Source organism: Terrapene carolina, unplaced genomic scaffold, assembly GCF_002925995.2.
Source record: "Terrapene carolina triunguis isolate 2854851 unplaced genomic scaffold, T_m_triunguis-2.0 Scaffold93, whole genome shotgun sequence".
NCBI classification, from domain to species: Eukaryota; Metazoa; Chordata; order Testudines; family Emydidae; genus Terrapene; species Terrapene triunguis.
Window position 1 is genome coordinate 15,136,612 of NW_020664444.1, and position 23,130 is coordinate 15,159,741.

At 43.9% G+C, this 23,130-nt stretch overlaps 1 protein-coding gene across 1 annotated transcript; it reads left to right on the plus strand.

Annotated features, from left to right (window-relative positions):
• Positions 1-12,843: 12,843 nt before the first annotated feature.
• On the plus strand, positions 12,844-17,217 carry LOC112112522 (parvalbumin, thymic CPV3). The gene is made up of 4 exons (XM_024208465.2): positions 12,844-12,904; positions 13,348-13,480; positions 13,938-14,047; positions 17,192-17,217. Exons 1-4 carry the CDS (start codon positions 12,844-12,846, stop codon positions 17,215-17,217), a joined length of 330 nt encoding a protein of 109 aa, XP_024064233.1.
• The last annotated feature ends 5,913 nt before the right edge of the window (positions 17,218-23,130 follow it).

The following is a 23,130-nucleotide window of genomic DNA, read 5'->3' on the forward strand; positions in this document are numbered from 1 at the left end:
CTAATTTATACCTGTGCAAAAACAACCGCACTGTTTTGTCACAGTGATTTTGGCTTCTGAAATGTAGAGACTTAGGGTACGTCTACACTTACCGGAGGGTCCGACGGCAGGCAATCGATGTTCTGGGATCGATTTATCGCGTCTGGTTTAGACGCGATAAATCGATCCCGGATCGATCCCGGAAGTGCTCGCCGTCGACACCGGTACTCCAGCTTGGCGAGAGGAGTACGCGGCATCGACGGGGGAGCCTTCCTGCCGCGTCTGGACCCGCGGTAAGTTCGGACTAAGGTACTTCGAATTCAGCTACGTTATTAACGTAGCTGAATTTGCGTACCTTAGTCCGAAGTGGGGGGGTAGTGTGGACCAGGCCAAGGACACTTCTAATACTTTAGACACTACACAATGACACTTCTAATACTTCTCTTTGATTTAAGACATCAGCTTTATCAGTGTATCACATGGTCAGTTTAGCACTGATTTTTCAGAGGAAATATAATTAAGTTCTCATGTAATTATTTAAACATTGGCAAGACACTTTTATGACACCAACCTAATAAAACCCAGTTGTTGTTTTTTCCCTTGAGTTACAGGCCCTTTGAGACAGAGTGTGCTGAGCCAACAGCTGACTCAGCATCCTATCCCTCAATCACCACCAATATAGGTTAATTGAGACCTAACTGGGAGGTCAATCAACAGAGTACACCTACAGCTCAGGGGCTAATTAGATGGGGAAGCCATTCCAACAGCTGGGAATAGGAATGAAGACCCTAGAAGGGAGCACTGAGAGCCTTAAGGAAGGCAGAGATAGACAGGGCTGGCTGCTGCTGCTAGCTGTGTTCATTTCCCCAAAAGCAAATGGGGGAGCTGGCTGGGGCTTGTAAATAGCACTACAGGCAGAGGCCTGCTGGAACAAAACAATAAAACACAGTGGTGATGAAGGAGACCTGAAGTGGTGTGGTCTCTGAGTAAGGCCTGAAAGGACAGCCCCGTGATCCCTGGTTAAATCTTAACAAGCATTCAAGATTAAGACCAGGCTAATTGTACTGTAAACAATCTTTCTTATTGCAAGTCCACTATTGATTTATACATTTTCCCCATGAAATGGCATTAACAGTTGCCAATATATTGTTTCTCATTGCTTGAAAATGTGTAACCCACAATGCACTACTTGAACTGTAGTGTCTCATGTCATAATTAAAAGACTCTACATCATTGGGAGACTCAGATGGAACTCCTTATGCTAATCAAAATAACTTTGAACTTTGTGCTTTGTTTTCAATAGGTGCCTTTAAAAATATTAAACAAATGTGAAATATTGAATGTCTCTGTGGGCAATTTATCTTCAATATTCACAAATGCCAATCTAATTTTTAATGAATGTCCATGAAGTCAAAAAGGCAGGTTCCACTTGTATACCTAACTAGCATTTGCCTTAAGTGGTTTAATAAAAAGCCCTGGCTACCCAATCTAGATAATGTAAGTGGCAGTGATAGAATTTATACATAAATAAGTAAAAGGTGGATTAATGATCAATGAGTTTAGAGCCCTACCAAATCAGGGTCCATTTTGGTCAATTTCATGGTCATAGGATTTTTAAAATCGTAAATTTCATGATTTCACATATTTAAATCTGAAATTTCATGGTGTTGTAACTGCAGGGGTCCTGATCCAAAAGGGGTTGTGGGGGGGTTGCAAGGTTATTGTAGGGAGGTTGTGGAATTACCACCCTTGCTTCTGCGCTGCTGTTGGCAGCAGCGCTGTCTTCAGAGCTGGGCGGCCGGCAAGCAACAGCTGCTGGTCAGGAGCCCAGCTGGAAAGGCATTGCTGCCGCCAGCAGCAGCGCAGAAATAAGGATGCATGATATGATATTGCCACTCTTATTTCTGTGCTGCTGTTGGCGGGACGCTGCCTTCCTTGGTACCTGGTCAGCAGTCACCACTCTCTGGCTACCCAGCTAGAAGGCAGTGCAGAAGTAAGGGTGGCAATACTGTGACCCCCTTACAATAACCTTGCAACCCTCCCCCACAACTCCCTTTTGTTTTGGGACCCTCAGTTTAAGAAATGCTGGTCTCCCCTGTGAAATCTGCTCTTTTGTGTACTTTACCCTATACTGTACCAGATTTCACGATCCGTGATGTGTTTTTCATGGCCGTGAATTTGGTAGGGCCCTACTCAGATGATTACATTTTTCAGTTATTTTACACACTGAAGAAGACTACAAGAAAACAGAGGTCTCTACATCTTATAGAGGTGCATCTTATAGAGTCTACATCGATGGTAGGATCTGGCCTAAACCAGGTTTTTCATTTCTTTTAACATAAGATTAACTGAATCCAGTCTGAATTATGATTACCCCTTCTATAGCAATAAACATAAACCATGAGATGCCTTGTGGGTTCTCTGAGAAATAACCCACCTGCCTGCCCACCTGAAGTCACTCTTGTTTCACTTAACAGAAGTTAAAACATTTTTTGGCTTGTTTGAAGCACGCTGAATAAGAATCACACTAGTATCCTACATGTCCAGCTCTGCTTATTAATTGCTTTTTCTGGGTGAAATTCAGTCTTCTACAGACAGAGAGCACAAGGCCTATGCACCACTTAAGCCACCCAGGTCTCCCTACAGGTATTATCAACTTTAATACAAAATCCTCCAGGACGAGTGTTATAGAATATGCTATTGTTGCCATGGTCGTAGCCGAGATGTCATATACTGATCCTAAATTCCCTGTAAGCTGCACAGCAACCTTCTTAGCACTGCGCAAGCACTCAGGGAACCCGCCCGGGGAGGGGGTGCCCCTCCCCCAGCCCCAACTCTGCCGCAGTGCCCGGACAGTCCAGGGCACCCCTACCCTGGCCTGAACCCAGCTGCGGCCGGAGCAGCCCGGCCCCGACCGGCCCTAGACCCAGCTGCGGCCAAGGTGGCCCAGCCCGACCCAATCCGGACCCGGTGCATATTGGTGAACATAACAAAATTCATTCCGCACATGGGTGGGAAAAATTAGACGGAGCACTGTTGATGACTACTATATATTGACTCCCCTCAGGAAACACACCACCCTTCCCAGTATGCCAAGGGGAATTGTCTTCAGAACTGGTTACTGTGGTTAATAGAATCAAATGATATGTACATCTTCTAGCCTAATACGAAAACTCTCAGAGCCACATTATTTGTCACAGGAAATTAAAAGGGGCAATAATGCCTTCATTTTCTCTCTCTCTCTCTCTATGGGCTACGGGGGCTAGTAGCACCACCTATTTTAAGGTTGTCCAACACTTCCAACTATACGATCCTGTGTTCAGTTGCTTTTAACTTATTGTTTGGGCTGAATTTTTCCCTGCCAGGTGTCTGCTTCAGGCTGAATTTTTCTGAAAAATTTCAGCCAAAACAGTTCAGCTTTTCCAAGAATGAGGGTAGGAAAAAATACATTGTTTTGCCCTCATTAAAAAATTCTGGTGACCTTTTCTTTGAGAAGCCCTATCACCTCTGTGCTTTCGAGCAGGGACTTGAAATGTGGCAGGCAGTGGCCCTCAAGTCAACGATGTGTCTTTTGCTAGAACTATGAAAATCTGCCCAAATTTGGCCAAATCATAAGCCTTTGAAAAATTGTGCAGTTCACACATGTGCAGCCAGGCTGCAGGGGGATGAGCAGGACTTTCCTTGCAATTGAACTCTGGTCTGCGATGGACCATGCTAGGTCCAAGCACTAGAACTGAAAGGAGAGAGACTTTCCTTCCTGTGCTTTCAAAACGCCTTTTGTTGAGCCCAGGCAGCTGCTGCATTCAAATGTAGAGAGGACAAGAGCTGAACCTGGGGGTAGAGAAGATTGGGACAAGGTGTCTCGGGCCGGGGGCAGGGACTGAACCTGGAGGCTAGCAGGAGGGAGAAGGAAACTGGGGCTGAGAGTTGAGGTGGAGGGAAGACTGACTCTGGGAACCGGATTGGGGCAGACAAATTGGCTGGGCAAGGAGACTAGGACTGGGAACCAGGGAAAGAAACAGGCAGAGGGGATGGTAGGGACTGCGAACCATTAGGTAGGAAGGGACTGAGAATGGACAGTGAGCCAGGGAGGAAGAAAGGGAAGAGCTGGGCAAGGAGACCGGGACTGGGAACAAGTTGGGTGGGGAAAGAAGAAGAGGGAAAACAGAAATGACAAGAAGCTAGGGTGTGGGTGTAAAATGTGGATAATAATATCTCACAGGGATGTTGTGAAAATAAATTCATTCATATTTGTGAAGCACTCAGATGCTATAGTGGTGAATGCTATAGAAAAGACCATGAGGAAATTAATAATTCTGTCATCAGAGCAGAGTTGGACTCGTGTGCAGTAAATACAGCATGGGCCACACATTGAACATCAAGGAGAAAACAAAATATTGAATAGCTTCTCATTAATTGAGCACCATCCTGCCTGTGAACTGAATGAGGCAGGGATCCTGTGGGAAAAAATAGTATGTGGCTATGTAATTAATTATATGCACAAGGGGGGCAAATTAAGATTGCACAGGCAAGAGAAAAAAAATCAAGCCTGCTCTTTACCATGAGGCAAGAAAGAGAGATACCATTGTAGTTGTTTTTCTTTATGAGAGGCATTCAGATGCTAGGGTGATGGGGGCCATATACAAACCCTGATGGATAGCTAATTCAAACATAATAGATCTTTTGCTGAATTTGTGTACACTGTTTATTTGGAACCACTTTTTTCTTTTACCGTACCCGTTGACCATATGGATCATTACATTTCAGCATGATGGTTACTCCTAAATACATCTTTTCACTTCAAAAAGTCATTTGACTTTTGCACTGTCTTTACTTAGGCACTGATCCTGCAAACACTTATGCACATGCTTTACTTTACCACTGTGAGCAGTCCCATTGTGGGAATATTCACGATAACAAAGTTGTCTACTTATGCTAAACAATCAGTTCCACCTTGTATTGTGCTGTGACACTATGAGTCAGGGGGGACTCTGGCTTTTTTGCCGCCCCAGGCAAAAAAGCCTCCCGCCGCCCCCCCTCCTCCCCCCCGCAGGGGAGGGCGGCAAGCCCCACCGGGGAGAGCGGAGCGCCGGGGGGAGGGCGGCGAGCCCCGCCGGGGCTCCGCTCTCCCCGGGGGCCAGAGGCTGCGCCGGGGGGAGGGCGGAGAGCCCGGCCGGGGCTCCGCTCTCCGCGGCGGCCAGAGGCTGCGCCGGGGGGAGGGCGGCGAGCCCCGCCAGGGCTCCGCTCTCCGCGGCGGCCAGAGGCTGCGCCGGGGGGCGGGCGGCGAGCCCGGTCGCGGCCCCACTCTCGGGCCGGAGCGCCGCGCCGCCCCCCTCCAGGTGCCGCCCCAAGCACCAGCTTGGTGGGCTGGTGCCTGGAGCCGGCCCTGCTATGAGTACCTTTCCCAGACCATCTCTGTGTAGCTCAAAAACGTGTCTCTTTCACCAGCAGAAGTTGGTCCAATAAAATATATTACCTCACCCACCTTGCCTCGGCAACAAAGTTAGACATATGCAGAAGTGTTTGCGGAATTAGGGCTTTAATATAAAAAATATGTTGCTGCTAAAGAGGGCATTGGAGCACCACAAGAGCTTATCATCATACATTCTGGAGAAAGAGGAAAATGGGAGATCGTCATCATTAATGAATCAAGCAATCTGATTGGCTAATGTATAAGGCATTAAATGGGTGATCCAATGCCCATAAAAGTCAATGGGAGTCCTTCCATTGATTTCAGTGGACACTGGATCAGACCCTAATATTTTAGAATTTTCCTGTACATTGAAACAACATCTTCTGTCACAAATTTATGTGCATTATTCCATTTGCACCCCTCCCCAAGCACGCTGTCGCTGCTCCACTTCTCCCGCCTCCCAGGCGCCGCAAGCCTGGGAGGGGAGGAGAATTAGACCGGGGGCGGCATGCTCGGGGAGGAGGTGGAGCAGAGGTGAGCTGGGGTGGGGAGCTGCCGCACGGCTCCCCGGGGCGGGGGGGGGGAGCTGCCGCGGGGAGGGCGCCTCAGGGCTGGGGGCGGGGGCGCAAGGTGGAACTTTCGCCTAGGGCGCGAAACTTCCTTGCACCGGCCCTGCCCATAGGCCCCACACCTGAAAGGAATTCTGCACGAGCAGGCTCCTACATACGCAAAGAGACCCATTAAAGTTAAGGCGGCTTTGCATGGGTGCTGGGGTCTAGGTGGACAGAATAACTTGTAATATTGGGGCCATAGGCCCTGATTCAGCAAAGCACTTAAAACATGTGTAAATACATCCCTATTCAGCAAAGAACTTAATCATGTACTTAACTTTAATTTCACTGGCACTTCAGCACATGCTTAAAGTTAAGGGAAAATGTGAATAATGCAGGAATGCAAAGATCACACTACCTGATTGTGCAGCTGACAGCAACCACAAACATCTTAAACCATCATGTGTAGTGTCAGGGTCATAAGATAGTATTACTAGATCATGGTGACACTAGACAATTTGTTTAATGATAATCATAGAGCATATCAAATGTTAGCAGAAACGCAGAGATGGCATCTTATATTGCTTCAGCTTTTTAAATGAAAAAGCACTCCGGACTAAAATATTTAGGAAATAATTCTGCTGAAGTTCATGACAGTATTTATTCTGCTATTGTATTTTATACAAAAAATTCTTCTTTACTAGGAATGGGAAAGTACATAACCCTCATTCTTATCACAGGACAGTAGGGGAGAAATAAACTTTATTGTTTAGCTCCAGACATTTCAACTCTTCAGGGTATATCCTCCATTTGTCACACACCCTGAACTCCCACCCAAATCTCTGGCTGATACCCTGATCACATTCTAGTCAATAGAAGTTTTGCTATTGACACCTATAGGACTAACATTTCATCAGTTTGATTCTTCAGTGCATTGTCATAGTGGTCATAGCAGAAAAAAAAATTGAACATAAAATAGTTTATTCCCAAAACATCTCTGTTCTATTTCCTTGAGGGTCCATGCCAAGTACCAAATCCCACCTGATGTAAAGGCTTTTGGAAACTACCTGGATGGGACTGAGTATTTATTTCCTGAGAATGGAAATGGATGCCCTGGGAGAGCACTAGAAGTGACATATAATGACTTGGTTCATTGTAGGGCATGATTCTCATTTACACTATGGACCCTTCACACTATAAGTTACAGTTACATCCACTATTAGTTACACTGCCAGAGTTGTGTATAAGGCTTTAGTAAATGAGGACCAGACCCTATGGACTGTTCAGCTTCTAACTCCTCGTGACAAAATGGAGAGCCTCTTATTGAGGAGGATGATACCACAGCACCACCTCTGACATGAGTGGAGTTGGAAGATGGAGTTGTATGGTTTTTAGAACGGCTGTTAGAGCATCCATTTACACTATTGTAGTCGGTCTCAGATTAACACTTCTCTAGTCTCACCTGAGACTGCTGTTGAAGCTTCTCTTGCATCTGCTGGTGTTAATGTCCTAGTTGGCTGTCACTTGCTAATTAATTCTATGTAGCTTATAACAAACAGAAGACAAAGAGTAAAGGAACAGCCTGAAGAGTGTCAGTGTTTTAGTGTAATGCAAGTTCCCCTATGCTTATGGAAGAAGTTAGTGGAATTAGATTAGGAAATAGCGCTGTAAACATTTTATCTAGATATGCTTTAATACTTTCATTTAGTCTATACTGCAAACAGATTCATTTCATGGTTAGAATTTCACAATATGAATTGCTTCGTATTTGTCTGAATTGCACTTTTCAATTTAATTCTGAAATTTTGAAGCCAAAAAAGCAGTTTCTTCCCCAAAGCACTGTGTTTAAATGGGTGCAGACAGTAAAACAAATATGGAGGGAAAGTTATGTACCAGGTAAGTCTCCAGAAAAACAATCCAATGGGTGTTTGAAATATTCCTATTAAGCAAAAGGAAACAACTAACATTTCTTTAATTGTTTTCTGGACTTAATAAGAAAACTGGCCAAGCACTTCTGAAAACAGAATTCACTGCTCTAGGGCCAGATCCTTAGCCAATGTAAATCGCTGATTGCTCAGAGATGGTTTCATTATTTAAAGTGTCATATGTCCACTCTATACTTGTATACTGACTGCACCATTATTTTTATAAAATATCTCCCTTTGTCCTTTTGGTTTAGTTCATTTTTATAAACACCTTACACTACTAAAATGTAAGCAGTTGGGTTAAGAGAAAGAGGTATCAGAGAATCTGAAAAACAACATATTCAGGTATTGTAGAGTAACTTATTTAATTAAAATATCTCTTTATATGATACACTCCTCCATGATGATTTCATTCTAACTGTAGTGGAGGGAAAGCAAATGAAGAGTGTCATTAATAAATAAATAAATACCAGTAACTCTAGATTTCCACCTGTATCACTATACAGTGACATCAACTTCATTCTGAAATTCAGCTCTTTTAGGCTTTTGTAACCCATCTTTCAGACAGGATTAGCATCACATTTGGTCTGAGTGTTGAATTTCAAACATTACAGAACCCCATCTTTAATTGTTGCAGTCACTCTATGTTAGCCATTGCTCTACTTTTATATCTTTTACTGTACTGTACAACTCATTTCAATTACTTTACTGCTTATGAATATTTTGCTTGGGGTGAATGGTTTTTAAATGTTGTCTTCTCTAAGTGGCAGAGTTTATGAGACAGTCAGGCACAGTCCTTTGAATTTTCTATCCTTAGATGTGGAGTTGAACATGGATGTTGTACAAGCAAATGTCTATGTGGTGGTCTCCCTAAGAAATTTAATCCACCAGTGTAGTGTTTTTGCTAACTGCAACATTAAAATAGATTTGGTTGATTTTTTACACTAGTTACATGACATAATTCAGTGTAAAGATGGGGAGGGGAGAATGTTTGATTTGGTAGCTGGCAGAACACCAGAAGTCTTCCAGATCTTGTCAGGTCTTCCATAGGGAGCGTGGTGGATTGACCTGGGAATGTCGTTTAGTTTTACTGGGACTGTCTGCATGGGGGATGGTTGAGCAGGGGATGACTTTAGGTGAGGGACGGTACCTGAGCCTGTAACCTGAGCCAGGAAGGGGGGTGGGGCGAGGCGACACCTTTGCCCAGGGAAACTGGACAAAGGGAGAGGGGGAGAGAGCCTGCTGGAGGGGTTTTTGGTTTCAGTTTTGGGCTGGCTGGGAAGAGGCAGGGAACCCCAAGTCTGGGGTCCAAGATCCTTGCCCCCCAGAGGGACCTGGCAGAGGGGTCCTGGTTGTACCTACAAGCCCTGCTTGGGACTGTGTTCCTGTTGTCTAATAAATCTTTTGATTACTGAGTGGCTGAGAGTCACGGTGAATCGCAGGAAGTGGGGGTAGGGCGACCAGACAGCAAATATGAAAATCGGGACTGGGGGTAGGGGGTAATAGGAGCATATATAAGAAAAAGACCCAAAAATCGGGACTGTCCCTATAAAATTGGGACATCTGGTCACCCTAAGTGGGGGGTGCAGGGCCCTGACTCCCCCACACTCCGTGACACCTTGGTCTTGATGTTGTCTTCAATACAATTTATATTTTCTTTTCCTTGCAAATTAGTATCAACTGGGAAACCAAATGCTTAAGAATAAAAGAGTTCAGCAAGCAGCATACAAGGAATCCAAGTGGAAACAAAGGAAGCCCACAATAAAGTCCAGGAATCAAATCCTGGCCCCGCTGAAGTCAATGGCAACACACTAGAAAATTACAAAATACAGTGTAAGTTCTAGCAAGAAAACGTTAGGTGCTGAAATAGATCCAAACAAGACTTCAGAAACAACCCACTAGTACATGAAGAGAAGGAAACTCAGCAAGGAAGTTATAATGTGAGACTTCACATGATCTTGAAAAGACATAAGAGGACCTAAAATACAACATTTAGAAGATACAGAAGAAGATGCAAAACCCACCTGAAAGGAAAAGGGACAATTTATGGGAAAAACCTACACAAAATACATAGTACATCAGTCCCAGCTTCCTTTGATTGACTGACTATAACCAATTTTAAATGGAAGACTAACATGAGTATGAAATACTGAGCTGAAAGGATGGATAGGAGGACCATGAAAAGCCATGGGACCAGATCTCCAAATGGTGCAAATCAGCACAACTCCATTAAAATAATTTGAAATACATTGATTTGCACCAGCTGAGGATCTGGCCCATGTTTCAAAGTGTGAGCCATGATTACTACGAATAGCTTTCCAGCTGACCAGAGACAGGAAAAGAGCCTGCTGACAGCATTCAGTATTTGGTATTGTTCATATGAGACCCTGTTTATGAATCCTGAAGTCTATATTCAGTTTTACTTAGTCCTTATTGAGGCAATATTCTCACTGACCTCAAGGGGAATTTTCGCTGAATATGGATTGAGTAAAGCTTTCAGGATTTAGCCTACAGTGCAATTGTTCATATTCCAGCCACGGTGTATAGAATTGACCCTGTTTGTGCAAACAATGCAATTAATCCCTATCCAACAATATTTGAGTAGATACTTTGGGCCAGATCTCTCAGCTGGTGGAAATGGGACTTAGGTCATTTCACATCAACTGCCCCTATTCAAGCCGATAGATCTTATTTTGTTACTAATTGTGCAAAATTAAAGAGGCATTTAAAACGAGTGTCTAATTATTAATGATTTAAGACTTCTTACAAAATGTGTGGTGATAAAGAAAGGAAATGATTATTAAATTATTATTACTTTTTTATATTGGTAACACTTTATATTTCTTGATTCCAAATTGAGGTACACAAAAATTATGGTGCAATTATTCTGGCTGATACTCCTCTGACTAATACTATGTAGATCACTAGTAAATCCACTGACATTTAATCATAGACTATCAGGGTTGGAAGGGACCTCGGGAGGTCATCTAGTCCAACCCCCTGCTCAAAGCAGGACCAATCCCCAGTCCCCTAAACAGCCCCCTCAAGGATTAAACTCACAACCCTGGGTTTAGCAGGCCAATGCTCAAACCACTGAGCTATTTCCCCCCCTTCAATTTACGATGAGAATCAAGCATAGACTTATATGTAATTATATATAATGTATGACTTTTGTCTCCTGTGAGATATTCTCTGCTCAACATGTTAAGCAATTCCTACCAAGAACACTAACAAGAGCAATGCATGCACTTCAAGAGGATAATATATGCATAAATGAATTACTGTACTAAAACCTGACAAATCTGTAAGTACAAACTGACAGTTCAAGTGCTTTTACTGTGGTCTTCATCCTGCAACCCTTGCTCACATGAATAATCCTTAATCACATAAGCAGAAGCTTGCTTGAGAAGTGTAACCTGAACTCTGCAGTTCCAGGTTTTCTAACATTTGAGAGATTTCTTTTCAACTCTAATGTTCTTGAAAGTTAATATGGACTCAAACCACCCCTATGTGCCTGCAATTCTAATTTCACTTTAAGGAAATTCCTTGTGTTGTTTTTTGTATAGGTCAATAGCCACACTAAGATCCAATCTGTCATTTGTAAAATACATCTATCTATTCCATGTATTTAAAATGACTTACATATAGATTATTTAGATAGGCCATCCTACCTTGCAAGGAAGAAATGGATAACAAAACTAACCTGTTTACTTTTACCCTAGTTTAGCTGTCTTTTGCTGTCAGGGATGGTTTTGGTCTCCCCTCTGTCCCTTTCCAGGGATAGCACTGTAATTTAGGAAATGGCTCGGACATGTGAAAATCAAGCTTGCTGTAGAAAGATCATCCCAAAGGATGTCTTCCTTTCCCCTATCCTAATGACAAGTTCTCTTTGTCAGACTGACACATCACTTCAGATCTTTCATCTCTCACTTCCTCTGAGCCTCCCCAGAGTCAACAGACTTAGGGAAACCAAACTGGCTTTTCTTTTCTAAGCATCTGACTGTTGGAGTCACCTTCCAGCATGTGACTTTAAAATCTGGATGCTATTTGGAAACCCCAAGTCCTTGGAGTTTATAGACTATGTCTTGATAGCAGAGTTGAAAATTAATTAAGCACATATGTGGATTTATTAAAAATTTGCTGCTCTTGTTTGTATTCTCTTACAATATAAATAGAAAAAAAGTTTATTTAGTTAGGCAGGAAATTTGAGCTCGGTCTCAAGTCGAGCATTTGATCCATGACAAGGTAACCTAAGTAGTGGTTATTGTCACCTTTTGAATCCTATATAAGACAGGCTGGCAAGCCAGACAACAGTACTGTTTTGTCTCATATCTCTTCAGCTATTTTTTCTTCACCTACTTGGGAAAATCAAAAAGGTGAGCAGCCAGCTAGAGATTAAAGAGCAGATCTGTGCAAGGGTGAGCCAGTAGCAAGTACAGTAGCTCATGGTGTAAGATGTTCAGTTTTATCTCTGGAGGTTATATACAGATGGAGCTTATGTAGATAAGTTCCGGTTTTTGTTTTCTTTTTTAGGCTTGCTGGTGGAGGAAAAAAACTTCTTTCCTTTCCTTTTTCTTCTGCATGCCCTATTATTGTGTATTGCTAAATGCCACACATTCCAACAAACTAGTGGTTAGCTTACTTTAACTATTACGTAGAGAGTTTAAACCTGTCTGACATGCCTAAATATTGAGTAGGTAACAGATAAAAATGTGTCACCAACTTAAAATGATGTTCATGCAAACAAATTGATTAAAATAGGGATATAAAAAAATTTCAGTAACAGTAGTTTCAGTGTATACTAATTAGCTTCTCTTCCCTTAAAATACTCCTGTTACAATATTTAATTTAAAAATGGTCTATTATAAAACTCTAAACAAACAAGTTTACTGGGGGGACATGTTTACTTGTGTATGTGTTTGCACTTCACTTGTACCTGTCTGCAATACATTTTTTTTTTTGGACCGGGTTTAAGATGAGCATCACTGACATCCTCAGCCCTTCTGATGTTGCTGCTGCCCTGAGGGACTGCCAAGGTAAGAATATCTATAGGTGAACATAAATCTGTTATTCAGCAAAATATGTAACAAATTTAATTCAGTCTTCAACACTGAAGATACGTTTCCAGAGAGTTCACCATGGAAAAGAGATTTTTTGTTGTCAGTCTTAGTGGCTGGCTGAGTTAATTTGTTACTGTTCATGACTAAGGCTGATGGTGGGCTGAGTTTATACGTTATCCACATATGATTTTTTTAATGTTTCCAGACGCTCATTTATTATGTTGTAAGATTAATTAAATTGTCAGGGCATCTAGAGCTTCTTGTATTGGCAGCCCTTTTTATTTTACTACTGTTTACATCTAAACAATAACATTAAAATATCAAAGTAACATGATCAGACTGTTCAGGATTTGAAGCTAAGACAAGGAGTGCTAACTGAAGTGACTTGGGTCATCCTGGCTTTTATTGTTTATCTCCAGCCCCCGATTCCTTCAGCCACAAAAAATTCTTTCAGATCAGCGGAATGTCCAAAAAGAGCAGCAGTCAGATCAAGGATATCTTCCGGCTCTTAGACAATGATCAAAGCGGCTTTATTGAGGAAGATGAGCTCAAGTAAGAGTTTTCTTTGTTTCTTTGACTAGTAAGAGACTTTCACAGAGGTCAGCATTACTCTGTGTCCTAAACCTTCCTCTGCTGAAGCTGAGGGCAGGTCATGCTGAATGTAAGTATGGTAAATCCTTGTACTGATTTTGAATGATGTCCTATGGGAATCTTTAGAGAGAAAACAATACAGTCTAAAAACTAGCAATAAAGAAGAGAGTAGGTACAGAAAAATGTCATTCCCCAGGGCTGTGCTTTGGCAAAGTGTACAGTCAAACATGCCCGGACTGCACTTATCAAGCAGGAATGTATGAAATTAAGCTTTAACTCCCAGAACAATGCAGGCTCTGTTTGGATGACTTGGCAAAAAGGTGTAGATAATCTGTTTATAGAAACTGATCAGCTTGATAATGCACCTGGCATAAAAAGAATTGTCTTCCATGATAATCACACCCACATTTTCCTCTAGGTATTTCCTCCAGCGGTTTGAGTGCGGAGCCAGAGTATTAACTACTTCAGAAACCAAGACTTTTATGGCAGCTGCAGATCATGATGGGGATGGCAAAATTGGGGTTGAAGGTATGAAGTTAATTACATATTGAATAATGTGCAGGAGAATGTGATTATGGGACCTCATTCTTCTCCCACTTACACTGGTTTCCCATCAGTGTGACTCCACTGACTTCTGTGGAGTCACCCTTGATTTACAACCTGTGTGAGGGGAGAATCAGGCCACGATGTTGGAGACCCATCTTTGAAATCCCTTGTGCAGGAGCAGGCTGAAAAGATCAGACCACATATCCTATGGAACCTAATAATTACTGCTCACTCCAAACTCCTGTTTACTTCAATGGGAATTCTATGTTGAGAATAGTGGGATGATTCTCTTCCCACTTAAACTGGTCTGAATCAGGAGTGACAGCATTTGTGGCGTTACACTAATGTAAAACCTATGAGAGGAAGACTCAGACAATGGCAGGATCACCACAGTATCACATACAAGTGAGCTCATTTACACTAGAATACACCAGTAATAACTCCATTACTCCATTCATGTCAGTGAAATTATTCCAGATTTGCAAAAGTTTAAATGTGAGAAGTATTTGAACCATTGTCTGTTTGGCACAGAAGCAATACAGGGTGAGTGTAATAGGAGGGCCGAGATGATCAAGTAGCATCATCTCCCTTCCCCAGATCCCACAAAAGGTCCTCTATGTGTGGGGTTTGGATGCTGTGGATTTCCGGTAGAGTATCTGGGTTAGGATGGGGTCAGACCTGGGGGAATGATCACCCTAGACCAGCCGTTCTCAAACTTCATTGCACCGTGCCCCTTTCTGACAACGAAAATTACTACGTGACCCCAGGAGTGGGGACCAAAACCTGAGCCCACCCAAGTCCTGCCAAAGCCCAAGCCCCACCACCCTGGGCCGAGGGACCAAAGCCCAAGCCCAAGGGCTTCAGCCCCAGGTCAGGGGCCTGTAACCTGAGCCCCACCACCCACGCTGAGGCCCTCAGGCTTTGACTTCAGCCCTGGGCGGTGTGGCTCAGGCTTTGGCTTCGGCCCCAGCAGGTCTAATGCCAGCCCTGATGACCCCACTAAAATGGAGTCGTGACCCACTCTGGTGTCCCAACCCACAGTTTGAGAATCGCTGCCCTAGGCAGTAGCATCTTGCCCCAACACCTGGAGATTCCAGTCTGATTTAATGCCCAATGCAGCAGTAACTTCCACAAGTCCAGGTTCTGTGTCTTCTAGTCCCCCTTTTGGGACAGGTGGTGCACAAAGATGGGCAGGCAGCCAATGGCAGCTTGGCTGAAGAAGAGGACAGGCTGCTATGGAGAAGGGGCCCTAGAGAGCAACATGAAAGGAATATCCCTGTGTGTGGGTTCCCCAGCCTGCTGCATGATGGGAGGGCCACAACTCTCCTGTTCCTTCCCCTAGAGCAGGGGTGGGCAAACTATGGCCTGCGGCCTGGATCTGGCCCACAAACCTTTTTAAGCCAGACCATGAGCTCCCGCGGGGGAGTGGGGTCTGGGGCTTGCCCCAATCCGGCGCTCCAGCCAGGGCGCTGGGTCGGGGGCTGCATCACGCGGCTCGGACCCGCTCCGGTGCTCCAGCCAGGGCGCAGGGTTGGGGGCCACACCACGCGGCTCCCAGAAGCAGCAGCAAGGTCCCACTCTGGCTCCTACCCTCTCCAATGGCCCCCTCCGGCACTCCAATGGAAGCTGCAGGGGCAGTGCCTGCGGATGGGGCAGCATGCAGAGCCACCTGGCCGCACCTTCGCATAGGAGCCGGAGAAGGGACATGCCACTGCTTCCAGGAGCTGCTTGAGGTAAGGGTCACTGGGAGCCTGCACCCCTGAGCCTCTCCCGACACCCCAACCCCTTGCCCCCACCCTGATCCCCCTCCCGCTCTCCAAACCTCTCAATCCCAGCCTGGAGCACCCTCCTGCACCCCAAACCTCTCATCCCCAGCCCCACCTCAGAGCCCGCACTCCCAGCTGGAACCTGCACCCCTTCCCGCACCCCTGCCCCAGACATGATCCCCCTCCTGTCCTCCAAATCCCTCGGTCCCAGCCCAGAGCACCCTCCTACACCCCAAACTCCTCATCCTCAGCCCCACCCCAGAGCCCGCACCCCCAACCAAGGCTCTCACCCCCTCCCACACCCCAATCCCAATTTTGTGAGCATTCATGGCCTGACATACAATTTCTATTCCGCAATGTGGCCCTCAGTTTGCCCACCCCTGCCCTAGAGGGAATGAAAGCTAGTACCACAGAAAATGTGCATGGGTAAACTCATGGGATTTCATGAATAATTTATCTACTCCCATGTGGATAGGATTGAGGGAATATTCTGTCCCACAGAATCTAAGGGCCTGCAAGGTTCTAAAAGCTGCCATGTTTCTATGTAGGCCCAATGCTCTATGTAGGCCCATGCTCTAAATGAACTAAAAAAGTCAATTAAAAAATAGGGGATGGTTGAACATATTTTGCTTTATTTAAAACCCACTCAAACATCATGGCTTCAGACGTTAATTCAAACTAACATATTATTGGGGTCCTACTTAATTTAGAAGAGATTATGAAAAAGAGGGGCAGAGGGAATTGGGAACAATATTAATATAGTATAAACACCACAAAGAGGACATTCAGTTGTGCCAGCCTAGCTCTTGGTGGCTCTAATACATAACACACATTTTCCTTGAGGTAGGAAAATGTGTGTTTCTTTTAAAAATGAAATCAACCTTGGGAAAAAGATGTGGGTTTAAACTACAAGAAAATGGGGTTGTGAAATTAGTCTGGTGAACCCCCCCAAGTAGTCCAAAAGGTCCATAAAATAGTGAACCTCATGAGTTTCTAGAATAAGCAGCAAATAATAGAGGGGAAATTTTCATGACTGTTTTCTTGGATGCATTAATCTGAGAGAAATAATTTAGGTAATAAACCCCAGTACTGGTGACTATAGTCCCAAAATTGCATGACTCAGGATGATGCTTGTCAGTTAGTCTGAGATGGAGGAGAAACCTACTTTATAACAATCAGGAGGCTTGTTCAAAAATGTATATATTTCTTCTATTTTTTTACTTCCCATCTAGGCTTCTTTCACTTGATTGTTTTATGCTCTTTTCAGTTGCAAAGCTCTTGATAAGGCTGTAGTGTTCAGTTTTTTTCAATGTATTGTTTTTATTAATGCTACTTTTACTTCTCCATTGTTCTCTGGTAGAATTCCAGGAAATGGTGCACTCCTGAAGGATTGAAGGCAACAGAGAAAGAAACAGAAAGGGGAGGGGGATGAATCTGCAGGAGATGATACTCTAAAACTCTGTAAATCAGGGAATCCCCTTGTTTATTTATTAATCTTCACAGTGTCTGTTATTTGTTTGCTGCTCTAGTGAGGTACCAAAGCATCAGTTAATATTGATTTTTGATAATGTGGACCATCTTACCATGTTCTAGGAATACATTTCAGCAGACACTGCCCTTAAAATTAACCAATAAAAATAAATTTCTCATCACATGCTGCTGCCTGTGTTTGATCTTTCTGACCACCACACTGGAACATGTGTGAATTCTTAAACTAAAAGTGTTAATCTCTGAAAGATACTGATTCCCACTCCCACACCAGCCCTCCATGGGCAGCCCTTCTGTTGAAGTCAATGGAAGTTCTCTTGTTGGGTCAAGCCCAAATTTTCAACCAAACTGTTGACCGTCAAAGATTAAGTCCTGCAGCTTTTACCCAGGAGGACATGGGGGAAAGAAATCTCTGCCTGACTTCCAATTAAAAAACATTCATGGACTTTTGCCTAAGGATGGGGCTGTCACAATATCATGCAGACCCTTGATAAGGACAATAAACTATCCAAATAGGAGATAACAGCTTTCTGCTTGATTTTGTCTTAGTAATTTAGGCTCAGGACTATGCTCTCCTGAGGAAGGGACAAAATCAGAAGAAAACCCACACATATTTGAGGCTGCAGAGAAGTTGTCATATCATGGAGTCTTCAGAATCACAGAGAAGGCTAATGGCCTTCCTCTAACCACAGATTTGTGAGAAAATCCCTCAGGTATAGCCCTGGTGTACACTACAAACTTATGTTGGCATAACTACGTCACTCAGGGCTGTGGAAAGTCCAGTGTTATTTCAACGGGAGGTCTTCTCCTGTGGACATAGCCACCACCTCTTGAGGAGGTGGAGTACCTATGCCAACGGGAGACGCTCTCCTGTCAACATAGGCAGCGCTGTAAGTGTAGACAAGCTCATAGAAGCCCAGATCGTACTCCCTAGGCCCTTTTACTCTAAGGCTGTAGTGCTCCAGTGCCTCCCCACTGGTGGCTGGCCTTTAGCTTTCTTCGGGGAGGATGGCTGAATGTGTGGAGGAATCTATGGGGAATTACTGTTGACATGGCTCAGGGCTCCTGCATACCAATCACAAGAGACTTCCAGTCTGTGCCTGCAGTGTCAGAAAAATGCCCTCCCCCAAGCCTGTTATTTTATGCACTGCTGGAGAAATACTTTTATGAACAAATAATCATCCATTCATTAGGAAAACAGGCCAGATGCATTAGATGGAGTATATCTGATGACTCATTGACTTTCACAACTCATCTGGCTGGGCATGGCACCTTTTTCTTCAAACTGTAAATCTTTGTCTTGTCTACTCAAAATGCTTAACATTCAAAATTAGTAATAGACTAGGAACCAAATTCTATCCACAGTCATATTTTTGAAGCCTCACTGGAGGCTGACCTCAGCAACTTCAAAGGGGATGTATGAGTGGGACTGATGAAAGAATCCAGCTTAAAATTACATATTTGTTTATATTTTAGAACCAGCTACTGTATTTGGAAATTGGTTCCCTCCTTTACTGCAAAGACCTGAGTTCAGGATTCCATGTCCCCCTCACTCCCCCCCCCCCCATGTCTGCAATGGTTGATGACATTACCAATACCAAATACAGTGCAGGAAAATGTTGATTGGAGCATAATCATTTGTTGCTAGGATGACCAGATGAGAGGAAGAAAATATTGGGACACATGGGGGGGGTGACATCTGGTCACCCTAGTTGTTGCAGAGGAAGGAAATACAGAATCTTTGAAAGCACATAGGAGAGGGAGCTAGATACATCTTACAGCAGCAAAGTCACAGAAACTGTATTCAATTAATCCAATTTACAAGCACTTCTACTTACTATTATTAGGATGTTGTTTTGGGCCACACACATATTACCTTCCCTCCAAGCAGTACGTTGCCAATCTAAAGTAATATACTGGAAAAAATCCCAATGGTTTCAAATGCATTTCACACTGAAACACAAACGTTTACACAAATTAAGCTTTTCCTTGTACTGCATGAAGGTTTTTTTCTGGAGTCATCTCATTCACAATGTCCTAAACCAGCAGTACTAATACAAATTCAAATATAATGCACTTTTCCAGTGTCCCTCTTTCTCCCACCTCTCTAAACTCTTCTTCCTTTGGGAGCACAGTATCATACAAGCAAAGTCATCTTATCCTTTCTAAATAGACACACAAATTCAAGGAGCTGCTTATATGGTTGGTTGAACAGCAGAATTATTATTCCATGTCTGAATGTTTTGTACAGCTTCATTTAATTGTTTGAGCACCTGGACACTGTGTACACATGTGGAGGGAGAATAAGGTTGCCATGTTTTCCCCTTTATTGTTAATAAATTGTACTAACACATTCAATAAGAAATGAACATTTATTTAACTAGTACGACAATGTTAAGAAATGTGGGATCAGATCCTTACCTGGCCACCACAGTTTCATTGGCTTCAACTGAGCTACTCCTGTTTACACCAGTTGAAGATCTGGTCCACGGAGTTTTTGATAGCATATGATGAATGCCACATGACAATCACAAGAAAAAGAAATGTGAAGAACCCTGGACTAGTTCACATGTAAGTAACAATGTGGGGAGGGATAGCTCAGTGGTTTGATCATTGGCCTGCTAAACCCAGCATTGTGAGTTCAATCCTTAAGGGGCCATTTAGGGATCTGGAGCAAAAATCTGTCTTGGGATGGGTCCTGCTTTGAGCAGGGGATTGGACTAGATGACCTCTTGAGGTCCATTCTAATAAAAACAAACCCATTTTACTGGCAATAAAGTAAAGTGCCCTGATGTTGAATAATCATATTACCCTGGCCCAAGAAATAGATGTAAGATCAAGAACATACCCTGCTACCATTGCAGTCCCAGCTCTGGTTCATCTCAACAGTAGGATACGCATTACAGACCCAGACCAGAAGAACCTGAGGGCACAGTATCAAATCTATTATTCCCCTCCAAACTCAAATGCAGGAGATGATCTCTCAGAACTAAATGCTTTGAGTGTGTTCACATAATATTTGAGCCCAGAGACAGGACCAACCTAGTCATCCAGACACCAAAGACTTCCCAGAAGAGCTGATCAAGACAGTGTCTGAATGATGACAAAGTTTACCAGGCTTGTGGTCTTTGAAGACTTCCATCCACGCAGGCATTATGTTTAACTTGGAGTCACAAAATCTCCTATGTGAGCTCCCCAATTTAGGTTTCTGACATGCAATTTCCAGATCCTCACACCTAGCTGACTATATTCTAGACCAGCTGTTTCCAAACTTTATTGGCTCAAGTAGTACAACCTGAAAATTTCTCCTTTTTGTGCACATTTATTTAATTTAGGCCCTAATAGGCTTATCCTAAGTATTTCCAGATTTTACAGAATAAATGCCTAAGGAACACTAAAATGTTCAGTGATAACATCCTTTTTAAACACCTCAGGTTTTTAGACAGTGCATCAAAAGGAAACATAATGGATCACCCGCTATTATTATTTATGTTTTGGGTGTTATTCAGATCACAAGGCACAATTACATGTTATAAATGACATCTTGTTATACTTTGATATGCCACTGAACTACATTCAGTGGCTTGACTCTTTAAACGTGTCTAATTTAACTTCAACGTTCCTCCTAATTCATTCTCTGGATTATTGTGGCAGATGAGCAAAAGTGCTGTGATGTTGCACTCTATACAGTATATGATTTTATGAAAGTATCTGATGAGTGTGAATATAATGTAACTGGAATATGCTTTATGCAAAAGGTCTCTTGTAAGGTATCATTACAAAGCTTATAATCTACTGAGTGTAGTCATCCTATCTGTATAAATGTATCACTCTTGTATCTGAAACTAGAAATATGAAATATAACTCTGAGGGCCTATTGTAATTATGCAAAGTGTGGGCCATTAATGGTGGTTTGGAATCTTGATGGCTCCCATTAACCAGGACAATTGTCTGTAGAGGGCTCTGTTTTACTTGTAAGTCTTCCTGTATACGTGTGTGCTGGCAAGTGGGTAATGAAGTCTTACAGTGACATGTGATCATGTCACCTGAACTGGAATCCATCTTTAACCTGGTGTTTTTCCATTTAGAAGGAGGGGGGGAACCCAGAGAGGGACAAAGGATTCCCACCTTATGCAAAAGATATATAAGTGGGTGGAACAGAACAAAGGGGCGGCCATCATGAGAAATCCCCTAGCTACCACCTGAGCTGGAACAAGGGCTGTACCAGGGGAAAGGATTGTGCCCAGACTAGGAAGGCATCCAGTCTGTGAAAGAAACTTATTGAAACATCTCTGAGGGTGAGATTTTATCTGTATTCAGTTTTATTACTGTATTAGGCTTAGACTTGCATGTTGTTGTTTTTTATTTTGCTTGTTAATTCACTTTGTTCTGTCTGCTATTACCACTTAAATCCTACTTTCTGTATTTAATAAAATCACTTTTTACTTATTAACTAACCCAGAGTATGTATTAATACCTGAAGGGGGGGGGGCAAACAGCTGTGCATATCGCTCTATCAGTGTTATAGAGGGTGAACAATTTATGAGTTTACCCTGTATACGCTTTATACAGGGTAAAACCGATTTATTCGGGGTTTGGACCCCATTGGGAGTTGGGCATCTGAGTGTTAAAGACAGGAACACTTCTTAAGTTGCTTTCAGGTAAGTCTGCAGCTTTGGGGCACATGGTTCAGACGCTGGGTCTGTGCTGGAGCAGACTGGTGTGTCTGGCTCAACAAGACAGGGTGCTAGAGTCCCAAGCTGGCAGGGAAAGCAGGGTCAGAAGTAGTCTTGGCACATCAGTTGGCAGTCCCAAGGGGGTTTCTGTGATCCAACCCGTCACAAGTGCCCTTTGCACAAAACTGAAATCAAGAAAAATACAAAACATTTTGAGTAGCCCTTGAAGGAAATTTTAAAAAGCGCTCTTAAGGAGAAGTAGGTGCCTGTGTCAAACGGCGGGGGTCTGGGGTGAGTGACTGAAGGAGAAAGAGGAGCTCAGAAAGGAGGCGTGCAAGTGAGGAAGTCTTGGCTGAAAGTGAGGCTTTACCTGGGCATCAGGCAGCTTCAGCTCCAGGAGGTCCCTTTCTCCTCAGCTGCTCCAGTCCAGCTCCATCCCAAGCTTGGCCCCTGCACTGCTGGGCAAGCTGCACATGGGAGGGCTGGGCAAGCTGCTGGGAGGCGGCTCAAATGGCATCCAGCCAGCTACTCTGCAGCTGTAGCCAGACTTTTACAGTGCTGCCAACCCGAGTGATTTTTTGTGACTGACAGGATTTCAGAGGGTGCTGGTGATGACGCAAAAGGCACCAGACCCCTGGCGAAGTCCAGCCCTGGTAGAAGCTGTCAGAGTCTCTCCTCTTTGTCTTTCCCGCAGAAGAGAGCAAAGAGCTCAGCTCCCTCCTTCGCGACTCTGAGAAACGTGGACAGGACAGCGACTCTGCTCCTCCCCCATCCACCACCTCACCTGAGAAGGAGTGGAGTAGGAATGAAGAGCAGCATCCCCCGGCTTGGGATGTGGGAGCGGGGACCCTGCTGTAGCCCCCCTGCCAAAGGCCTGAGGGGGCAAAAAACTCCAGAAGGAAGAGAGATGAGGCTGATGGGGCTGAACAGAGGAGGGGGACTGATGGAAGCTTGAATTGATGGGGGCTGAACTGATGGTGGGGGCTGAATTGAGGGACATGGGGGATGGCAGGGTGGGGATGTGTGAACTGATGCGGGGACTGAGGGACAGGATTAATTGCTGGGCAGGGAGCAGGCAGATGTGTGGATGAGAGCTCTTGCAGCAGGGGCCAAAATCAGTTTACCAAACACGCTT